At 38.9% G+C, this 23836-nt stretch overlaps 2 protein-coding genes across 2 annotated transcripts in view; both read right to left on the reverse strand.

The window, feature by feature from the left end:
• The window catches only part of MYO5B (myosin VB), a 535083-nt gene that overhangs the window by 70249 nt on the left and 440998 nt on the right, over window positions 1-23836 (reverse strand). The window lies entirely within an intron of this gene.
• The window catches only part of ACAA2 (acetyl-CoA acyltransferase 2), a 75104-nt gene that overhangs the window by 37895 nt on the left and 13373 nt on the right, over window positions 1-23836 (reverse strand). The window contains exons 2-3 of the mRNA XM_049900190.1: window positions 17963-18129; window positions 15651-15779 (exon numbers count right to left, since the gene is read on the reverse strand). Of these exons, the coding sequence (XP_049756147.1) occupies window positions 15651-15779; window positions 17963-18129 (296 nt within the window). The remainder of the gene's footprint in view (window positions 1-15650; window positions 15780-17962; window positions 18130-23836) is intronic.

Here is a 23836-nt window from a genome sequence, read left to right on the forward strand (position 1 = left end):
ACACACTTTGGACTTAGAGACACACCTTAGACTTAGAAACACAAACTAAAACTCAAAGGATAGAAAAAAATGTATCAAGCAAACAACAATCAAAAAAGAGCAGGAGTGGCAATATTAATTTCTGACAAAATAGACTTTAAAGTTAAATCTATCATAAGGATAAGGAAGGACACTATATAATGATTAGAGGGATAATATACCAAGAAGATATAACCATATTAAATATTTATGCACCCAATGACAGGGCTGCAAGATACATAAAACTAACTCTTTCTGCATTGAAAAGTGAGATAGACAGCTCCACAATAACAGTAACAGACTTCAACACACCACTTTCGATGAAGGACAGGACATCCAGAAAGAAGCTCAATAAAGACACGGAAGATCTCAATGCCACAATCAACCAACTTGACCTCGTAGACATATACAGAACACTCCACCCAACAGCAACCAAGTATACTTTCTTTTCTAGTGCACATGGAACATTCTCTAGAACAGAGCACATATTAGGTCATAAAGCAAGCCTTAGCAGAATCCAAATCATTGAAATATTCCAAAGCATCTTCTCTGACCGTAAGGCCATAAAAGTGGAAATCAACAACACAAAAAGAAATCAAACACTTGGAAACTGAACAATACCCTGCTGAAAAAAGACTGGGTTATTGAAGACATTAAGGATGGAATAAAGAAATTCAGAGAATCCAATGAGCGTGAAAACACTTCCTATCAGAACCTTTGGGACACAGCAAAAGCAGTGCTCAGAGGCCAATTTATACCAACAAATGCACACATCCAAAAAGAAGAAAGGGCCAAAATCAAAGAATTATCCCTACAACTTGAACAAATAGAGAACAACAAAAGAAACTCACAGGCACCAGAAGAAAACAAATAATAAAAGCAAGAGCTGAACTAAACTAAATGAAATAGAAAACAGAAAAACAACTGAAAGAATTAACAAGATCAAAAGCTGGTTTTTTGAAAAAAATCAACAAAATTGATAAACCACTGGCCAAAACAACAAAAGAAAAACAGGAGAGGAAGCAAATAACCTGAATAAGAAATGAAGGGGTGATATTACAACAGACCCAACTGAAATTAAAAGACTCATATCAGATTACTATGAAAAACTATACTGAAACAAATTTGAAAACCTAGAAGAAATGGATGAATTCCCAGAAACACACTACCTACCTAAACTAACACAGACGTAGAACAACTAAATAGACCCATGACAAAAGCAGAGATTGAAAAGGTATTCAAAAAACTCCCAACAACAACAAAAAAAAGCCCTGGTCAGGACGGCTTCAGTAGAGAGTTCTACCAAACTTTCAGAGAAGAGTTAACACCACTACTACTAACAGTACTACCAAACTCATCCTATGAAGCCACCATATCCCTGATATCAAAACCAGGTAAAGACACCACAAGAAAATTATAGACCTATATCCCTTATGATGGATGTTTCCAGCTGTTTCTTCTCATTTTGAGTCGTGCCACATCAGCAAATAAAGGTCCCGAAAGCTTTACTCCACCCACGTCATCAAGGTCGACTCTACTTTGAGGAGGCATATCTACCCCAGTCATCTTTTGAGTGCCTTCCAACCTAGGGGGCTCATCTTCCAGCACTGTATCAGACAACGTTCTGCTGCTATTCATAAGGTTTTTGCTGGCTAATGCTTTTCAGAAGTAGACTGCCTGGTCCTTCCTCCTGGTCTGTCTTAGTCTGGAAGCTCAGATGAAACCTGTCTTCCATGGGTGACCATGCTGGTATCTGAATATCAGTGGTATAGCTTCCAGCATTACAGCTACACGTAATCCCCCACAGTAAGACAAACTGACGGACATGTGGCACATCTCAAAATGAAAAGAAACAGCTGCAAACATCCATTAATAATCAGAACCTGGAATGTACGAAGTATGAATCTAGGAAAATTGGAAATCGTCAAAAATGAAATGGAATGCATAAACATCGATATCCTAGGCATTAGTGAGCTGAAATGGACTGGTATTGGTCATTTTTTTTTTTTTCCAGTGTCCACCTGATTTAATTAGCTCACTCTTCATCAGCATCTCTCTCCCCGCCGCTGACCAGTCCTTTTCATGCCTGATGAGTTGTCTTCAGGGATGGTTCCTGTCCTGTGCCATCAGAAGGTCTGGGGAGCCTTGCCTCCGGGATTCCTCTAGTCGCAGTCATACCATTAAGTATGGTCTTTTTATGAGAATTTGGGGTCTGTATCCCATTGGTCTCCTGCTCCCTCAGGAGTTGTCTGTTGTGCTCCCTGACAGGGCAGACATCGATTGTGGCCGGGCACCAACTAGTTCTTCTGGTCTCAGGATAATGTAGGTCTCTGGTTCATGTGGCCCTTTCTGTCTCTTGGGTTCTTAGTTGTCGTGTGACCTTGGTGTTCTTCCTTTGCCTTTGCTCCAGGTGGGTTGAGACCAATTGATGTATCTTAGATGGCATTTAGGACCCCAGACGCCACATTTCAAAGTGGGATGCAGAATGTTTTCATAATAGAATTATTTTGCCCATTGACTTAGAAGTCCCCTCAAACCATGTTCCCCAGACCCCAGCCCCTGCTCCGCTGACCTTTGAAGCTTTCATTTTATCCTGGAAACCTCTTTGCTTTTAGTCCAGTCCAATTAGGCTGACCTTCCTTGTATTGAGTGTTGTCTTTCCCTTCACCCAAAGCAGTTCTTATCTACTGATTGATCAATAAAAAGCCCTCTCCCTCCCTCCCTCCCTCCCCCCTTTGTAACCACAAAAGTATGTGTTCTTCTCCGTTTTTTCTATTTCTCAAGATCTTATAATAGTGGTCTTATACAATATTTGTCCTTTTGCCTCTGACTCATTTCGCTCAGCATAATGCCTTCCAGATTCCTCCATGTTATGAAATGTTTCAGAGATTCGTCACTGTTCTTTATCGATGCGTAGTATTCCATTGTGTGAATATACCACAATTTATTTACCCATTCATCCGTTGACGGACATCTTGGTTGCTTCCAGCTTTTTGCTATTGTAAACAGAGCTGCAATAAACATAGGTGTGCATGTATCTGTTTGTGTGAAGGCTCTTGTATCTCTAGGGTATATTCCGAGGAGTGGGATTTCTGGGTTGTATGGTAGTTCAATTTCTAACTGTTTAAGATAACGCCAGATGGATTTCCAAAGTGGTTGTACCATTTTACATTCCCACCAGCAGTGTATAAGAGTTCCAATCTCTCCGCAGCCTCTCCAACATTTATTATTTTGTGTTTTTTGGATTAATGCCAGTCTAGTTGGTGTGAGATGGAATCTCATCGTAGTTTTAATTTGCATTTCTCTAATGGCTAATGATCGAGAGCATTTTCTCATGTGTCTGTTGGCTGCCTGAATATCTTCTTTAGTGAAATGTGTGTTCATATCCTTTGCCCACTTCTTGATTGGGTTGCTTGTCTTTTTGTGGTTGAGTTTTGACAGAATCATGTAGATTTTAGAGATCAGGCGCTGGTCTGAGATGTCATAGCTGAATATTCTTTCCCAGTCTGTAGGTGGTCTTTTTACTCTTTTGGTGAAGTCCTTAGATGAGCATAGGTGTTTGATTTTTAGGAGCTCCCAGTTATCTGGTTTCTCTTCATCATTTTTGGTAATGTGTTGTATTCTGTTTATTGCCCTGTATTAGGGCTCCTAAGGTTGTCCCTATTTTTTCTTCCATGATCTTTATCGTTTTAGTCTTTATGTTTAGGTCTTTGATTCACTTGGAGTTAGTTTTTGTGCATGGTGTGAGGTATAGGTCCTGTTTCATTCTTTTGCAAATGGATATCCAGTTATGCCAGCACCATTTGTTAAAAAGACTATCATTTCCCCAACTGACTGACACTGGTCCTTTGTCAAATATCAGCTGCTCATATGTGGATGGATTTATATCTGGGTTCTCAATTCTGTTCCATTGGTCTATGTGCCTGTTGTTGTACCAGTACCAGGCTGTTTTGACTACTGTAGCTGTATAATAGGTTCTGAAATCAGGTAGAGTGAGGCCTCCCACTTTCTTCTTCTTTTTCAGTAATGCTTTGCTTATCCGGGGGTTCTTTCCCTTCCATATGAAATTAGTGACTTGTTTCTCTATCCCCTTAAAATATGACATTGGTATTTGGATTGGAAGTGTGTTATATGTATAGATGGCTTTTGGTAGAATAGACATTTTTACTATGTTAAGTCTTCCTATCCATGAGCAGGGTATGTTTTTCCACTTAAGTATGTCCTTTTGAATTTCTTGTAGCAGAGTTTTATAGTTTTCTTCGTATAGGTCTTTTACATCCTTGGTAAGATTTATTCCTAAGTATTTTATCTTCTTGGGGGCTACTGTGAATGGTATTGATTTGGTTATTTCCTCTTCCGTGTTCTTTTTGTTGATGTACAGGAATCCAAGTGATTTTTGTATGTTTATTTTATAACCTGAGACTCTTCCAAACTCTTCTATTAGTTTCAGTAGTTTTCTGGAGGATTCCTTAGGGTTTTCCATGTATACGATCATGTCATCTGCAAATAGTGATAGCTTTACTTCCTCCTTGCCAATCTGGATACCCTTTATTTCTTTGTCTAGCCTAATTGCCCTGGCTAGGACTTCAAGTACGATGTTGAATAAGAGCGGTGATAAAGGGCATCCTTGTCTGGTTCCTGTTCTCAAGGGAAATGCTTTCAGGTTCTCTCCATTTAGAGTGATATTGGCTGTTGGCTTTGCATAGATGCCCTTTATTATGTTGAGGAATTTTCCTTCAATTCCTATTTTGGTAAGAGTTTTTATCATAAATGGGTGTTGAACTTTGTCAAATGCCTTTTCTGCATCTATTGATAAGATCATGCGGTTTTTATCTTCTGTTTTATTTATGCGATGGATTACATTAATGGTTTTTCTGATATTAAACCAGCCTTGCATACCTGGTATAAATCCCACTTGATCAGGGTGAATTATTTTTTTGATGTGTTGTTGGATTCTATTGGCTAGAATTTTGTTGAGGATTTTTGCATCTATGTTCATGAGGGATATAGGTCTATAATTTTCTTTTTTTGTAATATCTTTACCTGGTTTTGGTATCAGGGAGATGGTAGCTTCATAGAATGAGTTGGGTAGTATTCCGTCTTTTTCTATGCTTTGAAATACCTTCAGTAGTAGTGGTGTTAAGTCTTCTCCGAAGGTTTGGTAGAACTCTGCAGTGAAGCCGTCTGGGCCAGGACTTTTTTTTGTTGGAAGTTTTTTGATTACCGTTTCAATCCCTTTTTTTGTTATGGGTCTATTTAGTTGTTCTACTTCTGAATGTGTTAGTTTAGGTAGGTAGTATTTTTCCAAGAATTTATCCATTTCTTCTAGGTTTTCAAATTTGTTAGAGTACAATTTTTCGTAGTAATCTGAAATGATTCTTTTAATTTCATTTGGCTCTGTTGTGATGTGGTCCTTCTCGTTTCTTATTTGGGTTATTTGTTTCCTTTCCTGTTTTTCTTTAGTCAGTCTGGCCAATGGTTTATCAATTTCGTTAATTTTTTCAAAGAACCACCTTTTGGCTTTGTTAATTCTTTCAATTGTTTTTCTGTTCTCTAATTCATTTAGTTCAGCTCTAATTTTTATTATTTGTTTTCTTCTGGTGCCTGATGGGTTCTTTTGTTGCTCACTTTCTATTTGTTCAAGTTGTAGGGACAGTTCTCTGATTTTGGCTCTTTCTTCTTTTTGTATGTGTGCATTTATTGATATAAATTGGCCTCTGAGCACTGCTTTTGCTGTGTCCCAGAGGTTTTGATAGGAAGTATTTTCATTCTCGTTGCTTTCTAAGAATTTCCTTATTCCCTCCTTGATGTCTTGTATAACCCAGTCTTTTTTCCAGAGGGTATTGTTCAGTTTCCAAGTATTTGATTTCTTTTCCCTAGTTTTTCTGTTATTGATTTCTAGCTTCATTGCCTTGTGGTCTGAGAAGATGCTTTGTAATATTTCGATGTTTTGGATTCTGCAAAGATTTGTTTTATGACCTAATATGTGGTCTATTGTAGAGAATGTTCCATGTGCACTAGAAAAGAAAGCATATTTTGCAGCAGTCAGGTGGAGAGTTCTGTATAAGTCAGTGAGGTCAAGTTGGTTGATTGTTGTAAGTAGGTCTTCCGTGTCTCTATGGAGCTTCTTACTGGATGTCCTGTTCTTCTCCGAAAGTGGTGTGTTGAAGTCTCCTACTATAAATGTGGAGGTGTCTATCTCACTTTTCAATTCTGTTAAAATTTGATTTACGTGTCTTGCAGCCCTGTCATCGGGTGCATAAATATTTAATATGGTTATGTCTTCGTGATCAATTGTCCCTTTTATCATTATATAGTGTCCTTCTTTATCCTTTGTGGCGGATTTAAGTCTAAAGTCTATTTTGTCAGAAATTAATATTGCTACTCCTCTTCTTTTTTGCTTATTAGTTGCTTGATATATTTTTTTTCCATCCTTTGAGTTTTAGTTTGTTTGTGTCTCTAAGTCTAAGGTGTGTCTCTTGTAGGCAGCATATAGATGGATCGTGTTTCTTTATCCAGTCCGTGACTCTCTGTCTCTTTATTGGTGCATTTAGTCCATTTACATTCAGTGTAATTATAGATAAATAAGTTTTTAGTGCTGTCATTTTGATGCCTTTTCATGTGAGTTGTTGGCCATTTCATTTCTCCACATACTTTTTTGTGGTGAGACGTTTTTCTTAGTAGATTGTGAGATCCTCATTTTCATAATGTTTATGTTAGTTGAGTCGTTACGTTTTTCTTGGCTTTTTTCTTGAGTTATGGAATTGATATTCCTTTTTGTGGTTACCTTATTATTTACCCCTATTTCTCTAAGTAAAAACCTAACTTGTATCGTTCTATATCGCCTTGTATCACTCTCCATCTGGCAGTTCAATGCCTCCTATATTTAGTCCCTCTTTTTGATTATTTTGATGGTTTATCTATTGATTTCCATGTTTCCCTGTTATGTGCATTATTTTGTTTATTTATTTATTTTTTAGAATTAATCTTAATTTGTTTGTTTTTGTGCTTTCCCTATTTGAGTTGCATTGATATCAGGACGTTCTGTTTTGTGACCTTGTATTGTGCTGGTACCTGATATTATTGGTCACCAGGCCAAACAATCTCCTTTAGCATTTCTTGCAGTCTTGGTTTAGTTTTTGCAAATTCTCTAAACTTGTGTTTATCTGTAAATATCTTAATTTCTCCTTCATATTTCAGAGAGAGTTTTGCTGGATATATGATCCTTGGCTGGCAGTTTTTCTCCTTCAGTGCTCTGTATATGTCGTCCCATTCCCTTCTTGCCTGCATGGTTTCTGCTGAGTAGTCTGAACTTATTCTTATTGATTCTCCTTTGAAGGAAACCTTTCTTTTCTCCCTGGCTGCTTTTAAAATTTTCTGTTTGTCTTTGGTTTTGGCGAGTTTGATGATAATACGTCTTGGTGTTTTTCTTTTTGGATCAATCTTAAATGGGGTTCGATGAGCATCTTGGATAGATATCCTTTCGTCTTTCATGATGTCAGGGAAGTTTTGTGTCAGGAGTTCTTCAATTATTTTCTCTGTGTTTTCTGTCCCCCTCCCTGTTCTGGGACTCCAATCACTCGCAAGTTATCCTTCTTGATAGAGTCCCACATGATTCTTAGGGTTTCTTCATTTTTTTTAATTCTTTTATCTCGTTTTTTTTCAGCTATGTTGGTGTTGATTCCCTGGTCCTCCAGAAGTCCCAGTCTACATTCTAATTGCTCGAGTCTGTTCCTCTGACTTCCTACTGCGTTGTCTAATTCTGTAATTTTATTTTTAATCTTCTGGATTTCTACATGCTGTCTCTCTATGGATTCTTGCAACTTATTAATTTTTCCACTATGTTCTTGAATAATCTTTTTGAGTTCTTCAACAGTTTTATCATTGTGTTCCTTGGCTTTTTCTGCAGTTAGCCTAATGTCATTTGTGATGTCTTTAAGCATTCTGTAAATTAGTTTTTTATATTCTGTATCTGATAATTCCAGGATTGTATCTTCATTTGGGAAAGATTTTGATTCTTTTGTTTGGGGGGTTGGAGAAGCTGTCATGGTCTGTTTCTTTATGTGGTTTGATATGGACTGCTGTCTCCGAGCCATCACTGGGAAACTAGTTTTTCCAGGTAATCAGCTGGTACGCTGGCTCCTGGTTCTGAAAACGATCGCTGTCTGCCCGTATTTGTTCGTTCTCCGTCTCTAAGTCTGTGTTTGTTGTTCAGAGTTCGTAGATTGTTATGTATGTGATCGATTCACTTGTTTTTCCGAGTCTTTGTTGCAAGAGGGATCCGCGGTAGCGTCCACCTATTCCGCCATCTTGGCCCCGCCTCCCAGTATTGGCCATTTTAAATCGGACAATCATAGTCTACTATGTTGGGAATGACAACTCGAAGAAGAATGGTGTTGCATTCATCGTCAAAAAGAACGTTTCAAGATCTATCCTGAAGTACAACACTATCAGTGATAGGATAATATCCATACGGCTACAAGGAAGACCAGTTAATACGACTATTATTCAAATTTATACAGCAAGCACTAGGGCCAAAGATGAAGAAATAGAAGATTTTTATCAGCTGCTGCAGTCTGAAATTGATTGAACATGCAATCAAAATGCACTGATAATTACTGGCAATTGAAATGTGAAAGTTGGAAACAAAGAAGAAGGATCAGTAGTTGGAAAATATGGCCGTGGTAAAAGAAAAAATGCCAGAGATCGAATGATAAAATTTTGCAAGACCAACGACTTTTTCATTGCAAATACCTTCTTTCACCAACATAAACGGCGACTCTACACATGTACCTCACCAGACGGAACACAGAGAAATCAAATTGACTACATCTGTGGAAAGAGTCGATGGAAAAGCTCAATATCATCAGTCGGAACAAGGCCAGGGGCCGAATGTGGAACACACCATCAATTCCTCATATGCAAGTTCAAGCTGAAACTGAAGAAAATCAGAGCAAGTCCACAAGAGCCAAAATATGACCTTGAGTGTATCCCACCTGAATTCAGAGACCATCTGAAGAATAGATTTGATGCATTGATCACTAGTGACTGAAGACCAGATGAGTTGTGGAATGATATCAAGGACATCATCCATGAAGAAAGCAACAGGTCACTGAAAAGACAAGAAAGAAAAGACCAAGATGGATGTCAGAGGAGACTCTGAAACTTGTTCTTGAGCGCCGAGCACCTAAAGCAAAAGGAAGAAATGATGAAGTAAAAGAACTGAACAGAAGATTTCAAAGGGCGGCACGAGAAGACAAAGTTAAGTATTATAGTGACATACAAAGGGCTGGAGATAGAAAACCAAAAGGGAAGAGCATGCTCGGCCTTTCTCAAGCTCAAAGAACTGAAGAAAAAATTCAAGCCTCAAGTTGCGATAGTGAAGGATTCCATGGGGAAAATATTAAACAACGCAGGAAGCATCAAAAGAAGATGGAAGGAATATACACAGTCATTATCCCAAAAAGAATTAGTTGATATGCAACCATTTCAAGAGGTGGCATATGATGAGGAACCGATGGTACTGAAGGAAGAAGTCCAAGCTGCTCTGACGGCATTGGTGAAAAGCAAGGCTCCAGGAATTGATGGAATTTCAATTGTTTCAACAAACAGATGCAGCGCTGGAGGTGCTCACTCGTCTATGCCAAGAAATATGGAAGACAGCTTCCTGGCCAACTGACAGGAAGGGATCCATATTTACGCCTATTTCCAGGAAAGGTGATCCAACTGAATGTGGAAATTATAGAACAATATCATTACTATCACACGCAAGCTAAATTTTGCTGAAGATCATTCAAAAATGGGTGCAACACTTGGCCACAATCCATGACTGCCCTGACAGGGAGCACAATAGAGAACCCCTGAGGGAGCAGGAGATCAGTGGGGTGCAGACCCCAAATTCTCATAAAAAGACCATACTTAATGGTCTGACTGAGACTAGAGGAATCTCGGCAGTCATGGTCCCCAAACCTTCTGTTGGCACAGGACAGGAACCATTCCCGAAGACAACTCATCAGACATGAAAGGGACTGGAGAGTGGGTAGGAGTGAGATGCTGATGAAGAGTGAGCTAATTATATCAGGTGGACACTTGAGACTGTGTTGGCATCTCCTGTCTGGAGGGGGGATGGGAGGATAGAGTTAGTTGGAAGCTGGCAAAATTGTCACGAAAGGAGAGACTGGAAGGGCTGACTCATTAGGGGGAGAGCAAGTGGGAGTACGGAGTAAGGTGTATATAAACTTCTATGTGACAGTCTGACTTGATTTGTAAACGTTCACTTGAAGCTCAATAAAAGTTGATTAAAAAAAAAAAAAAATGGGTGCAAAAGTACACTGACAGGGAACTACCAGAAATTCAGGCTGGTTTCAGAAGAGGATATGGAACCAGGGATATCCTTGCCGATGTCAGATGGATCCTGGCTGAAAGCAGAGTAATACCAGAAGGATGTTTACCTGTGTTTTATTGACTACACAAAGTCATTCCACTGTGTGGATCATAACAAACTATGGATAACATTGCGAAGAATGAGAATTCCCGAGCACTTAATTGGGCTCATGAGGAACCTTTTCATAGATCAAGAGGAAGTTGTTCAGAAAGAACAAGGGGCTACTGATTGGTTTAAAGTCAGGAAAGCTGTGCGTCAGGGTTCTATTCTTTCACCATACCTACTCAATCTGTATGCTGAGCAAATAATACAAATGTTTTCTTAATAGATTTTATTATGCCAATTGACTTAGAAGTCCCCTGAAGCCATGGTCCCCAATCCCCTGCCCCTGCTATGCCGGCCTTCGAAGCATTCAGTTTATTCAAGAAACTTCTTTGCATTTGGTTTAGTCCCATTCTGCTGATCTCTCCTCTATTGTGTGTTGTCTTTCCCCTCACCTAAAGTAGTTCTTATCTACTATCTAATTAGTGACTGACCCTCTCCCACCCACCCTCCCTCTCGCAACCACAAAAGGGTGCCCTTTATCACCACTTTTATTCAACATTGTGTTGGAGGTCCTAGCCAGAGCAATTAGGCTAGATAAAGAAATAAAGATTGCATCCAGATTGGCAAGAAAGAAGTAAAATTATCTGTTTGCAGATAACATGATCTTATACACAGAAAACCCTAAGGCATCCTCAAGAAAACTACTGAAACTTACAGAAGAGTTCAGCAGAGTATCGGGATACAAGATAAACATACAAAAATCAGTTGGATTCCTCTACCCAACAAAAAGAAAATCAAAGAGGAAATCACCAAGCCAATGGCATTTACAGTAGCCCCCATGAACATAAATTATTTAGGAACAAATCTTACCAGAGATGTAAAAGACTTATACCAAGAAAACTACAATACACTTCTGCAAGAAACCAAAAGGGACTTACGTATGTGGAAAAACATACCTCGCTCGTCTGGATAGGAAGACTTAACATTATTAAAATGTCTATTCTACCAAAAGCGATCTATACATTTAATGCAATTCCGATCCAAATCCCAACATTCTTTAATGAGATGGAGAAACAAATCACCAACTTCATATGGAAGGGAAAGAGGCCCCGGACAAATAAGGCATTACTGAAAAAGAAGAACAAAGTGGGAGGCCTGACTTTACCTGATTTTAGAACCTATTACACCGCCACAGTAGTCAAAACAGCCTGGTACTGGTACAACAACAGATACATAGACCAGCGGAACAGAATTGAGAATCCAGACATAAATCCATCCACATATGAGCAGTTGATATTTGACAAAGGCCCCCAAACAGTTAAATGAGGAAAAGACAGACTTTTTAACAAATGGTGCTGGCATAACTGGATACCCAATCTGCAAAAAAATGAAACAAGACCCATACCTTACCCCATGCACAAAAATGACCTCAAAACGGATCAAAGACCTAAATATCAAATCTAAAACAATAAAGATCATGGAAGAAAAAATAGGGACAATGTTAGGAGCCCTAATACATGGCATAAACAGTATACAAAACATTAAGAATGCAGAAGAAAAACCAGGTAACTGGGAGCTTCTAAAAGTAAAACACCTATGCTCATCCAAAGACTTCACCAAAAAAGTAAAAAGATTACCTACACACTGGGAAAAATATTTTAGCTATGACATTTCAAATCAGTACTTGATCTCTAAAATCTAAATGATACTGCAAAAACTCAACTATAAAAAGAGAAATAACCCAATTAAAAAATGGGCAAAAGATATGAATAGACACTTCACTAAAGAAGACATTCGGGTAGCTAACCGATACATGAGGAAATGCTCATGATAATTAGCCACAAGAGAAATGCAAATCAAAACTATAATGAGATTTCATCTCACTCCAACAAGGTTGGCATTGATCCAAAAAACACAAAATAATAAATGTTGGAGAGGTTGTAGAGAGACTGGAACACTTATACACTGCTGGTGGGAATATAAAATGGTACAACCACTTTGGAAATCGATTTGGTGCTTCCTTAAAAAGCTAGAAACAGAACTACCACACGATCCAGCAATCCCACTCCTTGGAATATCCTAGAGAAATAAGAGCCTTTACACGAACAGATATATGCACACCCATGTTTATTGCAGCTCTGTTTACAATAGCAAAAAGCTGGAAGCAACCAAGGTGTCCGTCAACAGATGAATGCGTAAATAAATTGTGGTATATTCACACAATGGAATACTACGCATCGATAAAGAACAGTGACGAATCTGTGAAACATTTCATAACATGGAGGAACTTGGAAGGCATTATGCTGAGCGACGTCAGTCAGAGGCAAAAGGACAAATATTGTATAAGACCACTCTTATAAGATCTTGAGAAACAGTATAAACTGAGAAGAACACATACTTTTGTGGTTACGAGGCGGGGAGGGAGGGAGGGAGGGAGGGAGAGGGTTTTTTTTACTGATTAATTAGTAGGTAAGAACTGCTTTAGGTGAAGGGAAGGACAACACTCAATACATGGAAGGTCAGCTGAACTGGACTGGACCAAAAGCAGTTTCCGGGATAAAATGAATGCTTCAAAGGTCAGCGGAGCAAGGGCGGGGGTTTGGGAACCATGGTTTAAGGGGACTTCTAAGTCAATTGGCAAAATAATTCTATTATGAAAACATTCTGCATCCCACTTTGAAATGTGGCATCTGGGGTCTTAAATGCTAACAAGCGGCCATCTAAGATGCATCAATTGGTCTCAACCCACCTGGATCAAAGGAGAATGAAGAACACCAAGGTCACACGACAACTAAGAGCCCAAGAGACAGAAAGGGCCACATGAACCAGAGACCTACATGATCCTGAGACCAGATTGTGCCCGGCCACAATCGATGACTTCCCTGACAGGGAGCACAATAGGGAACCCCTGAGGGAGCAGGAGATCAGTGGGATGCAGACCCCAAATTCTCATAGAAAGACCAGACTTAATGGTCTGACTGAGACTAGAGGAATCCCAGCAGTCATGGTCCCCAAACCTTCCGTTGGCACAGGACAGGAACCATTCCCAAAGACAACTCATCAGACATGAAAGGGACTGGACAGTGGGTAGGAGAAAGATGCTGATGAAGAGTGAGCTAATTATATCAGGTGGACACTTGAGACTGTGTTGGCATCTCCTGTCTGGAGGGGGGATAGGAGGATAGAGAGAGCTGGAAGCTGGCAAAATCGTCACGAAAGGAGACTGGAAGGGCTGACTCATTAGGGGGAGAGCAAGTGGGAGTACGGAGTAAGAGGTATATAAACTTATATGTGACAGTCTGACTTGATTTGTAAACATTCACTTGAAGCTCAATAAAATTTAATTAAAAAAAAAAAAAGTTAGAAATAGAACTACCATACGATCCAGCAATCCCACTCCTTGGAATATATCCTAGAGAACTAAGAGCCTTTACAGGAACAGAAATATGCACACCCATGTTTATTGCAGCACTGCTTACAATAGCAAAAAGATGGAAACAACGAAAGTGCGCATCAATGGATGAATGGATAAATAAATTATGGTATAGTCACACAATGGAATACTATGCATCCATAAAGAACAGTGAGGAATCTGTGAAACATTTCATAACATGGAGGAACCTGGAAGGCAGTATGCTGAGTGAAATTAGTCAGTTGCAAAAGGAGAAATAGTGTATAAGACCACTACTATAAGAACTTGAGAAATAGTTTAAACTGAGAAGCAAACATTCTTTTGTGGTTACGAGAGGGGGGAGGGAGGGAAGGTGGGAGAGGAGGATTCACTAATTAGATAGTAGATAAGAACTACTTTAGGTGAAGGTAAAGACAACACACAATAGAGGAGAGGTCAGCAGAATGGGACTAAACCAAATGCAAAGAAGTTTCTCGAATAAACTGAATGCTTCGAAGGCCGGCGAAGCAGGGGCAGGGGTTTGGGGGCCATGGTTTCAGGGGACTTCTAAGTCAATTGGCATAATAAAATCTATTAAGAAAACATTCTGCATCCCACTTTGAAGAGTGGCGTCTGGAGTCTTAAACGCTAGCAAGCATCCATCTAAAATGCATCAATGGGTCTCAACCCACCTGGATCAAAGGAGAATGAAGAACACCAAGGACACACACAAGGTGATTACGAGCCCAAGGGACAGAAAGGGCCACATGAACCAGAGACTACATCATCCTGAGACCAGAAGAACTAGATGGTGCCCAGCTACAACCGTTGACTGCCCTGACAGGGAACACAACAGAGAACCCCTGAGGGAGCAGGAGAGGAGTGGGATGCAGACCCCAAATTCTCAGAAAAAGACCAGACTTAATGGTCTAACTGAGACTAGAAGGACCCTGGTGGTCATGGCCCCCAGACCTTCTGTTGGCTCAGTACAGGAACCATTCCCAAAGCCAACTCTTCAGACATGGATTGGACTGGACAACGGGTTGGAGAGAGATGCTGGTGAGGAGTGAGCTTCTTGAATCAGGTGGATACTTGAGACTATGTTGGTGTCTCCTGCCTGGAGAGGAGATGAGAGGGTAGAGGGGGTTAGAAGCTGGCAAAATGGATACGAAAAGAGAGAGTGGAGGGAAGGAGCAGGCTGTCCCATTAGGGGGAGAGTAATTGGGAGTATGTAGCAAGGTGTATATAAGTTTTTATGTGAGAGACTGACTTAATCTGTAAACTTTCACTTAAAGTACAATAAAAATTATATATATAAAAAAAAATTTCATTTCAGTGTGTCCCCTGCCCGGGCTTAGCGGGGAACATACACATTCGCCTAATTGTCCCTTAAAAAGGTCACAGTAGTTTATATTTCTACCAATTTGTTTGTATTAAAATACATTTTCTTATCATCCCACAAATTCTCCAACTCTTTTTCTCTCTAAACAGTCTTTATTCAATGTTTCAAACTGCTTCACTGGTAAATGTAAATGGTAGTAATAGTAGTTCTTGCCTCATGGCATGACTATGAAAATTAAGCGAGATAAATATGTAAATCTAGCACAGCGCCTAGCACACGGGAAGCACTCAATAAATGATTATAGCCATAATTAGCTTTTTAAAAAATATTTTTCTCCTTTGAATCTTTTTGCTGGATTGACTTCTCCTAAAAAGTATTGCAAAATAAAATGCTATAATGTTATATTGAAATGGGGTATTTCCTCTAAAACCTGTTACTATATTTCCAGAGAATCAAAATGTTGTCCATACCTGACATCCATTCAAAATGGACTGGAAACCAGAGCCACAGAGCCTATTAACAGTGAGAGCTGGGGTCTCTGTTCGGACTCCCACACGCAAACCAACATGCCTTGCCAAGTAGGAAGCATCTGAAGAACTCTGGAATGGAAGGAAAAGCGGGGGGGGGGGGAACTCCTCAATAAATCGAGAAATTAAAAGCAAAGACAAAATACACAGAAATGCTGTCAATCTATCAGAAATTATAAATTATATGGCTCTAAAGTAAGACACAAGACATATTTTATACATGTTCATAATTTGAATAAAAACTGTAATTTGGTAAACTGACTTTTAAACATACTAAGTATGCTTGCTAATTAAAGAAATTCTTATATTAAGTCCTTAACATAAGAGAAAAATTTATAACTAGAGCTGTTTAAAAATAGCACAGACCATCTCTAAGTACTCACAGTTTGTTTGGAGTGGTAAAAAACTTTTGGAAATAGTAGTGATGGCTGCATAAATGATGGCCGCATAGCATGGAGAATATAATTAAAAAAAAAAAAACCCACTGCTGTCGAGTCAATTCCGACTCATAGCGACCCTATAGAACAGAGTAGAATTGATGCATAGAGTTTCCAAGGAGCACCTGGAGGATTTGAACTGCCGACCTTTTGGTTAGCAGCCATAGCTCTTAACAACTATGCCACCAGGGTGTCCAAACGTAATTAAGTGTACTGAATTGTACATTTAAAAATGGTTAAAATGGAAATTTCTGTTATATACATTTTACCACAATAAAATTAAAAATAAAACAAAAAAAACCACCCACAAAGAAAAGCCAAGGCTCAGATGGCTTCACTGTTGAATTCTACCAAATATTTAAAGAATAATTAATACCAATTCGTCATAAACTCTTCCAAAACATAGAAGAGGGAATACCTTTCAACTCATTTTATGAGGCCAGTATTACTGTTACCCAAACAAGAGCATCAAAAGAGAACTACAGACCAATATCTCTTATAGATGAATATGGATGCAAAAATCCTCAACAAAACACTAGCAAATTGAATCTAGCAAAATATAGAAAGGATTGTACATCATGACCAAGTGGGGTTTATCCCAAGGATGCAAGGTTGGTTCACCAACCAAAAATCAATTAATATAATAATATACCATACCAATAGAATAAAAAACAAATCATATGATCATCTCAAAAGAGACGGAAAGGCATTTAACAAAATCTTATACTCTTCATGATAAAAACACTCAACAAACTAGGAATAGAAGGAAACTTTCCAACCTGATAAAGGATATCAACCAAAAACCCACAGGTAACATTGCACTTAATGGTGAGAGATTAGGGACAAGCCAGGATGTCCTCTCTTGCTACTTGTATTCAACCCTACCCTGGAGGTTCTAGCCAGGATAACTGGGCAAGAAATAAATAAATAAATAAAAGGCATCCAGATTGGAAGAAGTAAAACTATCTTTACTCTCAGATAACATAATCTACATAGAAAATCCTAAGGAATCCACTAAAAAAAAACTCTTAGAACTAATGAACAAGTCGAGCAAGGCTGCAGGATATACCATTTTGGGTTCAACAGATATACCTGCAAAAGAAAGACCATCACTGCATATGGGTATGAAGACACACAACAGTATGAGGGACAGAATATAATCAATAGAATGCCTACTGCTTTTCTGTGTCCGTTATTATCACTTTCCTTTAGCAATGATCACATCATTGGCATCTTGTAAAAACACATACATCTTCTTTCTTCCATTAGACTGTGACTTTCTTTTGGTCCACGTTGGGTACTCAACCCTCTCCCACAGCACCTTAAATAGTCTCTCATCAGACACCCAATAAATGTTGTGTACTTTGAAGGAATACACAATTTTCAGTTACCTGAATGTGGATGATCTATTTCATATACCATACACAGGAAGATAGAGGGTAAGGGGGCTTCTTATTTCCCTCAACAAACACTGATCAATCTCCTACTATGTGTAACAAATAATGAGAGATGTATTGTACTGCCTGGGTTTGCTACCCCCCTTTAGTGACATATAGTTATAGAAAACAAGTTAATTTCAAATAAGTCAAGGAAGTCAATCTGCTACTTAAGAGACACTGGAATGCATCCCAAATCAAATAGGTATGCAGTGTCCAGAACATATGCTGCTTTGAATTACGTATGCCATTGCTTCTAGAGTCAGAGGATGATTCAAATTAGAAGTTCAAACACCTTTAACTATTATTTAGTCTTCATTATTATGACATGTAAAAGGAATTATTTTTAGAAACTGACAAACCTTCCTTTTGCCCTACTAACCTGCAAAACATTGCCTACAATGACACTGTCAACAGTTTCAGGTGAGACATTGCCAGCAGACAAGGCAGCCTTTGCAGCAAATTCAGACAAGTCAGTAGCTGTAAAGTCTTTCAGAAGACCTCCATAAGCTCCAAAAGGCGTTCGCTTAGCAGCAACGATGAACACACCTATCACAATGTGGAGAGAATTGTAAGAATCACAAATTAGTCAATATCCCCAACATGCTTTAAATAATCTCACTATGAGACCTTGATATAGTCTTTTCAGTTAGGTAACTGAGAATCTTTGTCCCACAATAACACATAGGACAGGTCACACCCATAGAAGCACAGTTTTCCGATTTATCAGATTGATTAACACCTCCATGAAGGTACCAAGAACTGTACCAAATGTTAAGAGGTAAATGCATTCTGGTTAGACAACATTCTTGTCCTCTGGCGATCTGCAACGCTAGAAACATTTGTTTAAAACTGAAGTGTTTTTTCTATGTGCTGGAATATAGTGCCTAGTCACAGAATCAAAGAATTTTCCAACTAGGAGGTCCCTTAAGGTGGTCTGGGACCAACCACTCACCCTATAAGAACTCCTTCTAGAAAATTCCCAACAAGACATGCTCTCCAACCTCTGCTAGAGAACTTTCAGTAAGAAGGCATACTCTACTGTGTGAGGCAGCCTGCCCATGAATGGACAGCATAAACAAATTATTTTTCCTCATACTGAGTTGACTGGGCTCACCAAGTCTTCTATCTATCAATTTCCAAGTCAGATATATATGAAGCCCTGGTGGTGCAGTGGTTAAAGCACTCAGCTGCTAACAGAAAGGTCAGTGGTTCAAATGCACCAGCTATTCTGTGGGAGAAAGATGTGGCAGTCTACTTCAGTAAAGATTTATAGCCTTGGAAACCCTGTCCTACAGGATTGCTGTGAGTCCAAATCGACTCAACGGAGACTCCTTTTGGTTTGGTCAAGATATTATGGAACTTTTAACAATGGATTTGCGCTTAGATATTGGCCTGTAACTGAGATTTTTCAAACATTAGACACTACTGGTATCTAAGTACAATCCTCCAGTTTATGTTTATGACCTCTTTACATGGAACAAACTACGCTTATCCTAGAAAAAATTCAGCCTCTCTTACTCTGAAAAATTTATAATCTAAAGAAATGTAAGGAGCAATATATATGCTATAGTTTGGAACAGATCCATCACGGTTCTTTAGATACAATATTCAGATATTTGCAAAAAGTCACAAATATTAGTTCAGTACATTACAAATGTTTTGTTCTGGTAAATGGGTTATTCAGTGCCACTATGCCTTTTTGTGGGTTAGTGAAAAAGAGGAGGACCCTCAATGAGATGGACTGACACAGTGGCTCTAACAATGGGCTCAAACACAGCAACGATTGTAAGGATGGCACAAGAATGGGCAATCGTTTGTTCCATCTTATACAGGGTTGCTATGAATCAGAACCGACTTGACACCACCTAAGACCAACATGCCTTCCTGAGTCATTGCAAATGTCCTCCAATCCTCCTTGGTTAATAGTCTCTGTCTATTCTATACCAGTGTTTTCTTTATTTCATTTTTCTTTTCCATTTCCATGCCTTCTTTTTTTTTTTTTTTTAATAATTTTTATTGTGCTTTAAGTGAAAGTTTACAAATCAAGTCAGTCTGGCACATATAAACTTGTATACACCTTACTACTATACACCTTACTACATACTCCCATTTACTCTCCCCCCTAATGAGTCAGCCCGCTCCCTCCTTCCAGTCTCTCCTTTTGTGACCGTTTTACCAGTTTCTAACCCTGTCTACCCTCCCATCTCCCCTCCAGACAGGAGATGCCAACACAGTCTCAAGTGTCCACCTGATACAAGTAGCTCACTCTTCATCAGTATCTCTCTCCTACCCATTGTCCAGTCCCGTCCATGTCTGATGAGTGGTCTTCAGGAATGGTTCCTGTCCTGGGCCAACAGAAGGTTTGGGGACCATGACCGCCGGGATTCCTCTAGTCTCAGTCAGACCATTAAGTCTGGTCTTTTTATGAGAATTTGGGGTCTGCATCCCACTGATCTCCTGCTCCCTGAGGGGTTCTCTGTAGTGCTCCCTGTCAGGGCAGTCATCGGTTGTGGCCGGGCACCATCTAGTTCTTCTGGTCTCAGGATGATGTAAGTCTCTAGTTCATGTGGCCCTTTCTGTCTCTTGGGCTCAGAGTTATCGTGTGACCTTGGTGTTCTTCATTCTTCTTTGATCCAGGTGGGTTGAGATCAATTGATGCATCTTCGGTGGCCGCTTGTTAGCATTTAAGAACCCAGACGCCACACTTCAAAGTAGGATGCAGAATGTTTTCATAATAGAATTGATTTTGCCAATTGCCTTAAAAGTCCTCTTAAACCATAGTCCCCAAACCCCCGCCCTTGCTCCGCTGACCTTTGAAGCATTCAGTTTATCCAGGAAACTTCTTTGCTTTTGGTCCAGTCCAGTTGAGCTGACCTTCCCTGTATTGAGTATTGTTCTTCCCTTCACCTAAAGGATTTCTTATCTACTAACTAATCAGTAAATAACCCTCTCCCTCCCTCCCTCCCTCCCTCCCTCCCCCTTCTCGTAACCACAAAAGAATGTGTTGTTCTCAGTTTATACTATTTCTCAAGATCTTATGATAGTGGTCTTATACAATATTTGTCCTTTTGCAACTGACTAATTTCACTCAGCATAATGCCTTCCAGGTTCCTCCATGTTATGAAATGTTTCACAGATTTCTCACTGTTCTTTGTCGATGCGTAGTATTCCGCTGTGAATAAACCGTAATTAATTTAACCATTCATCCGTTCATGGACACTTTGGTTGCTTCCAGCTTTTTGCTATTGTAAGCAGTGCTGCAATAAACATGGGTGTGCATATATCTGTTTGTGTAAAGGCTCTTATTTCTCCAGGGTATATTCCGAGGAGTGGGATTTCTGGGTTGTATGGTATTTTTAACTTTTTAAGAAAACACCAGAGAGATTTCAAAAGTGGTTGTACCATTTTACATTCCCACCAGCAATGTATAAGAGTTCCAACCTCTCCACAGCCTCTCCAACATTTATTACTTTGTGTTTTTTGGATTAATGCCAGCCTTGTTGGAGTGAGATGGAATCTCATCATAGTTTTAATTTGCATTTCTCTGAAGGCTAATAATCGAGACATTTTCTCATGTATCTGTTAGCTGCCTGAATATCTTCTTTAGTGAAGTGTGTGTTCATATCCTTTGCCCACTTTTTGATTGGGTTGTTTGTCTTTTTGTGGTTGAGTTTTAACAGAATCATATAGATTTTAGAGATCAGGTGCTGGTCAGAGATGTCATAGCTGAGAATTCTTTCCCAGTCTGTAGGTGGTCTTTTTATCTTTTGGTGAAGTCTTTAGATGAGCATAGGTGTTTGATTTTTAGGAGCTCCCAGTTATCTGGTTTCTCTTCGTCATTTTTAGTAATGTTTTGTATTTTGTTTATGCCTTGTATTAGGGCTCCTAAGGTTGTCCTTATTTCTTCTTCCATGATCTTTATCGTTTTAGTCTTTATGTTTAGGTCTTTGATCCACTTGGAGTTAGTTTTTGTGCATGGTGTGAGGTATGGGTCCTGTTTCATTTTTTTGCAAATGGATATCCAGTTACGCCAGCACCATTTGTTCAAAAGACTATCTTTTCCCCAATTAACTGACACTGGGCCTTTGTCAAATATCAGCTGCTCATATGTGGATGGATTTATATCTGGGTTCTCAATTCTGTTCCATTGGTCTATGTGCCTGTTGTTGTACCAGTACCAGGCTGTTTTGACTACTGTGGCTGTATAATAGGTTCTAAAATCAGGTAGAGTGAGGCCTCCCACTTTCTTCTTTTTCAGTAATGCTTTACTTATCCGAGGCTTCTTTCCCTTCCATATGAAGTTGGTGATTTATTTCTCCATCACATTAAAAAATGACATTGGAATTTGGATCGGAAGTGCATTGTATGTATAGATGGCTTTTGGTAGAATAGACATTTTTACTATGTTAAGTCTTCCTATCCATGAGCAAGGTATGTTTTTCCACTTATGTAGGTCCCTTTTAGTTTCTTGCACTACTGCTTTGTAGTTTTCTTTGTATAGGTCTTTTACATCTTTGGTAAGATTTATTCCTAAGTAATTTATCTTCTTGGGGGCTACTGTGAATGGTATCGATTTGGTGATTTCCTCTTTGATGTTCTTTTTGTTGATGTAGAGGAATCCAAGTGATTTTTGTACGTTTATCTTGTAACCTGAGACTGCCGAACTCTTCTACTAGTTTCAGTAGTTTTCTGGAGGATTCCTTAGGGTTTTCTGTGTATAAGATCACGTCCTCTGAAAACAGAGATAGTTTTACCTCTTCCTTGCCAATCCGGATGCCCTGTATTTCTTTGTCTAGCCTAACTGCCTTGGTTAGAACTTCCAGCACTATGTTGAATAAGAGCGGTGATAAGGGGCATTCTTGTCTGGTTCCCGTTCTCAAGGGAAATGCTGTGAGGCTCTCTCCGTTTAGAATGATGTTGGCTGTTGGCTTTGTATAGATGCCCTTTATTATGTTGAGGAATTTTCCTTCAATTTCTATTTTGCTGAGAGTTTTTATCATGAATGGGTGTTGGATTTGTCAAATGCCTTTTCTGCATCAATTGATAAGATCATGCGGTTTTTGTCTTTTGTTTTATTTATATGGTGGATTACATTAATGGTTTTTTTAATATTAAAGCAGCCTTGCATACCTGGTATAAATCCCACTTGGCAGTGGTGGATTATTTTTTTGATATGTTGTTGAATTCTATTGGCTTCAATTTTGTTGAGGATTTTTGCATCTATGTTCATGAAGGATATAGGTCTGTAATTTTCTTTTTTTGTAGTGTCTTTACCTCGTTTTGGTATCAGGGATATGCTGGCTTCATAGAATGAGTTAGGTAGTAGTCCATCATCTTCTACGCTTTGAAATACCTTTAGTAGTAGTGGTGTTAACTCTTCTCTGAAAGTTTGGTAGAACTCTGCAGTGAGGCCGTCTGAGCCAGGGCTTTTTATTGTTGGGAGTTTTTTGATTACCTTTTCAATCTTTTTTGTTACGGGTCTATTTAGTTGTTCTACTTCTGATTGTGTTAGTTTAGGGAGGTAGTGTTTTTCTAGGAATTCATCCATTTCTTCTAGGTTTGCAAATTTGTTAGAGTACAATTTTTTGTAATAATCTGATAAGATTCTTTTAATTTCAGTTGGGTATGTTGTGATACGGCCTATTTCATTTCTTATTTGGGTTATTTGTTTCCATTCCTGTATTTCTTTAGTCAGTCTGGCCAATGGATTATGAATTTTGTTAATTTTTTCAAAGAACTAGCTTTTGGCTTTGTTAATTCTTTGAATTGTTTTTCTGTTCTCTAAGTCATTTAGTTCAGCTCTAATTTTTATTATTTGTTTTCTTCTGGTGCCTGATGGATTCTTTTGTTGCTCGCTTTCTATTTGTTCAAGTTGTAGGGACAGCTCTCTGATTTTGGCTCTTTCTTCTTTATGTATGTGTGCATTTATCGATATACATTGAACTCTGAGCACTGCTTTTGCTGTGTCCGAGAGGTTTTCATAGGAAGTGTTTTCATCTTCACTGCATTCTATGAATTTCTTTATTCCCACCTTAATGTCTTCTATAACCCAGTCTTTTTTGAGCAGGGTATTGTTCAGTTTCCAAGTATTTGATTTCTTTTCCCTGATTTTTCTGTTACTGATTTCCACTCTTATGGCCCTGTGGTCTGAGAAGATGCTTTGTAATACTTCAATGTTTTGGATTCTGCAAAGGTTTGTTTTATGACCTAATATGTGATCCATTCTACAGAATGTTCCATGTGCACTAGAAAA

This window comes from Elephas maximus, chromosome 11 (assembly GCF_024166365.1).
Source record: "Elephas maximus indicus isolate mEleMax1 chromosome 11, mEleMax1 primary haplotype, whole genome shotgun sequence".
In the NCBI taxonomy this organism is placed as follows: Eukaryota; Metazoa; Chordata; class Mammalia; order Proboscidea; family Elephantidae; genus Elephas; species Elephas maximus.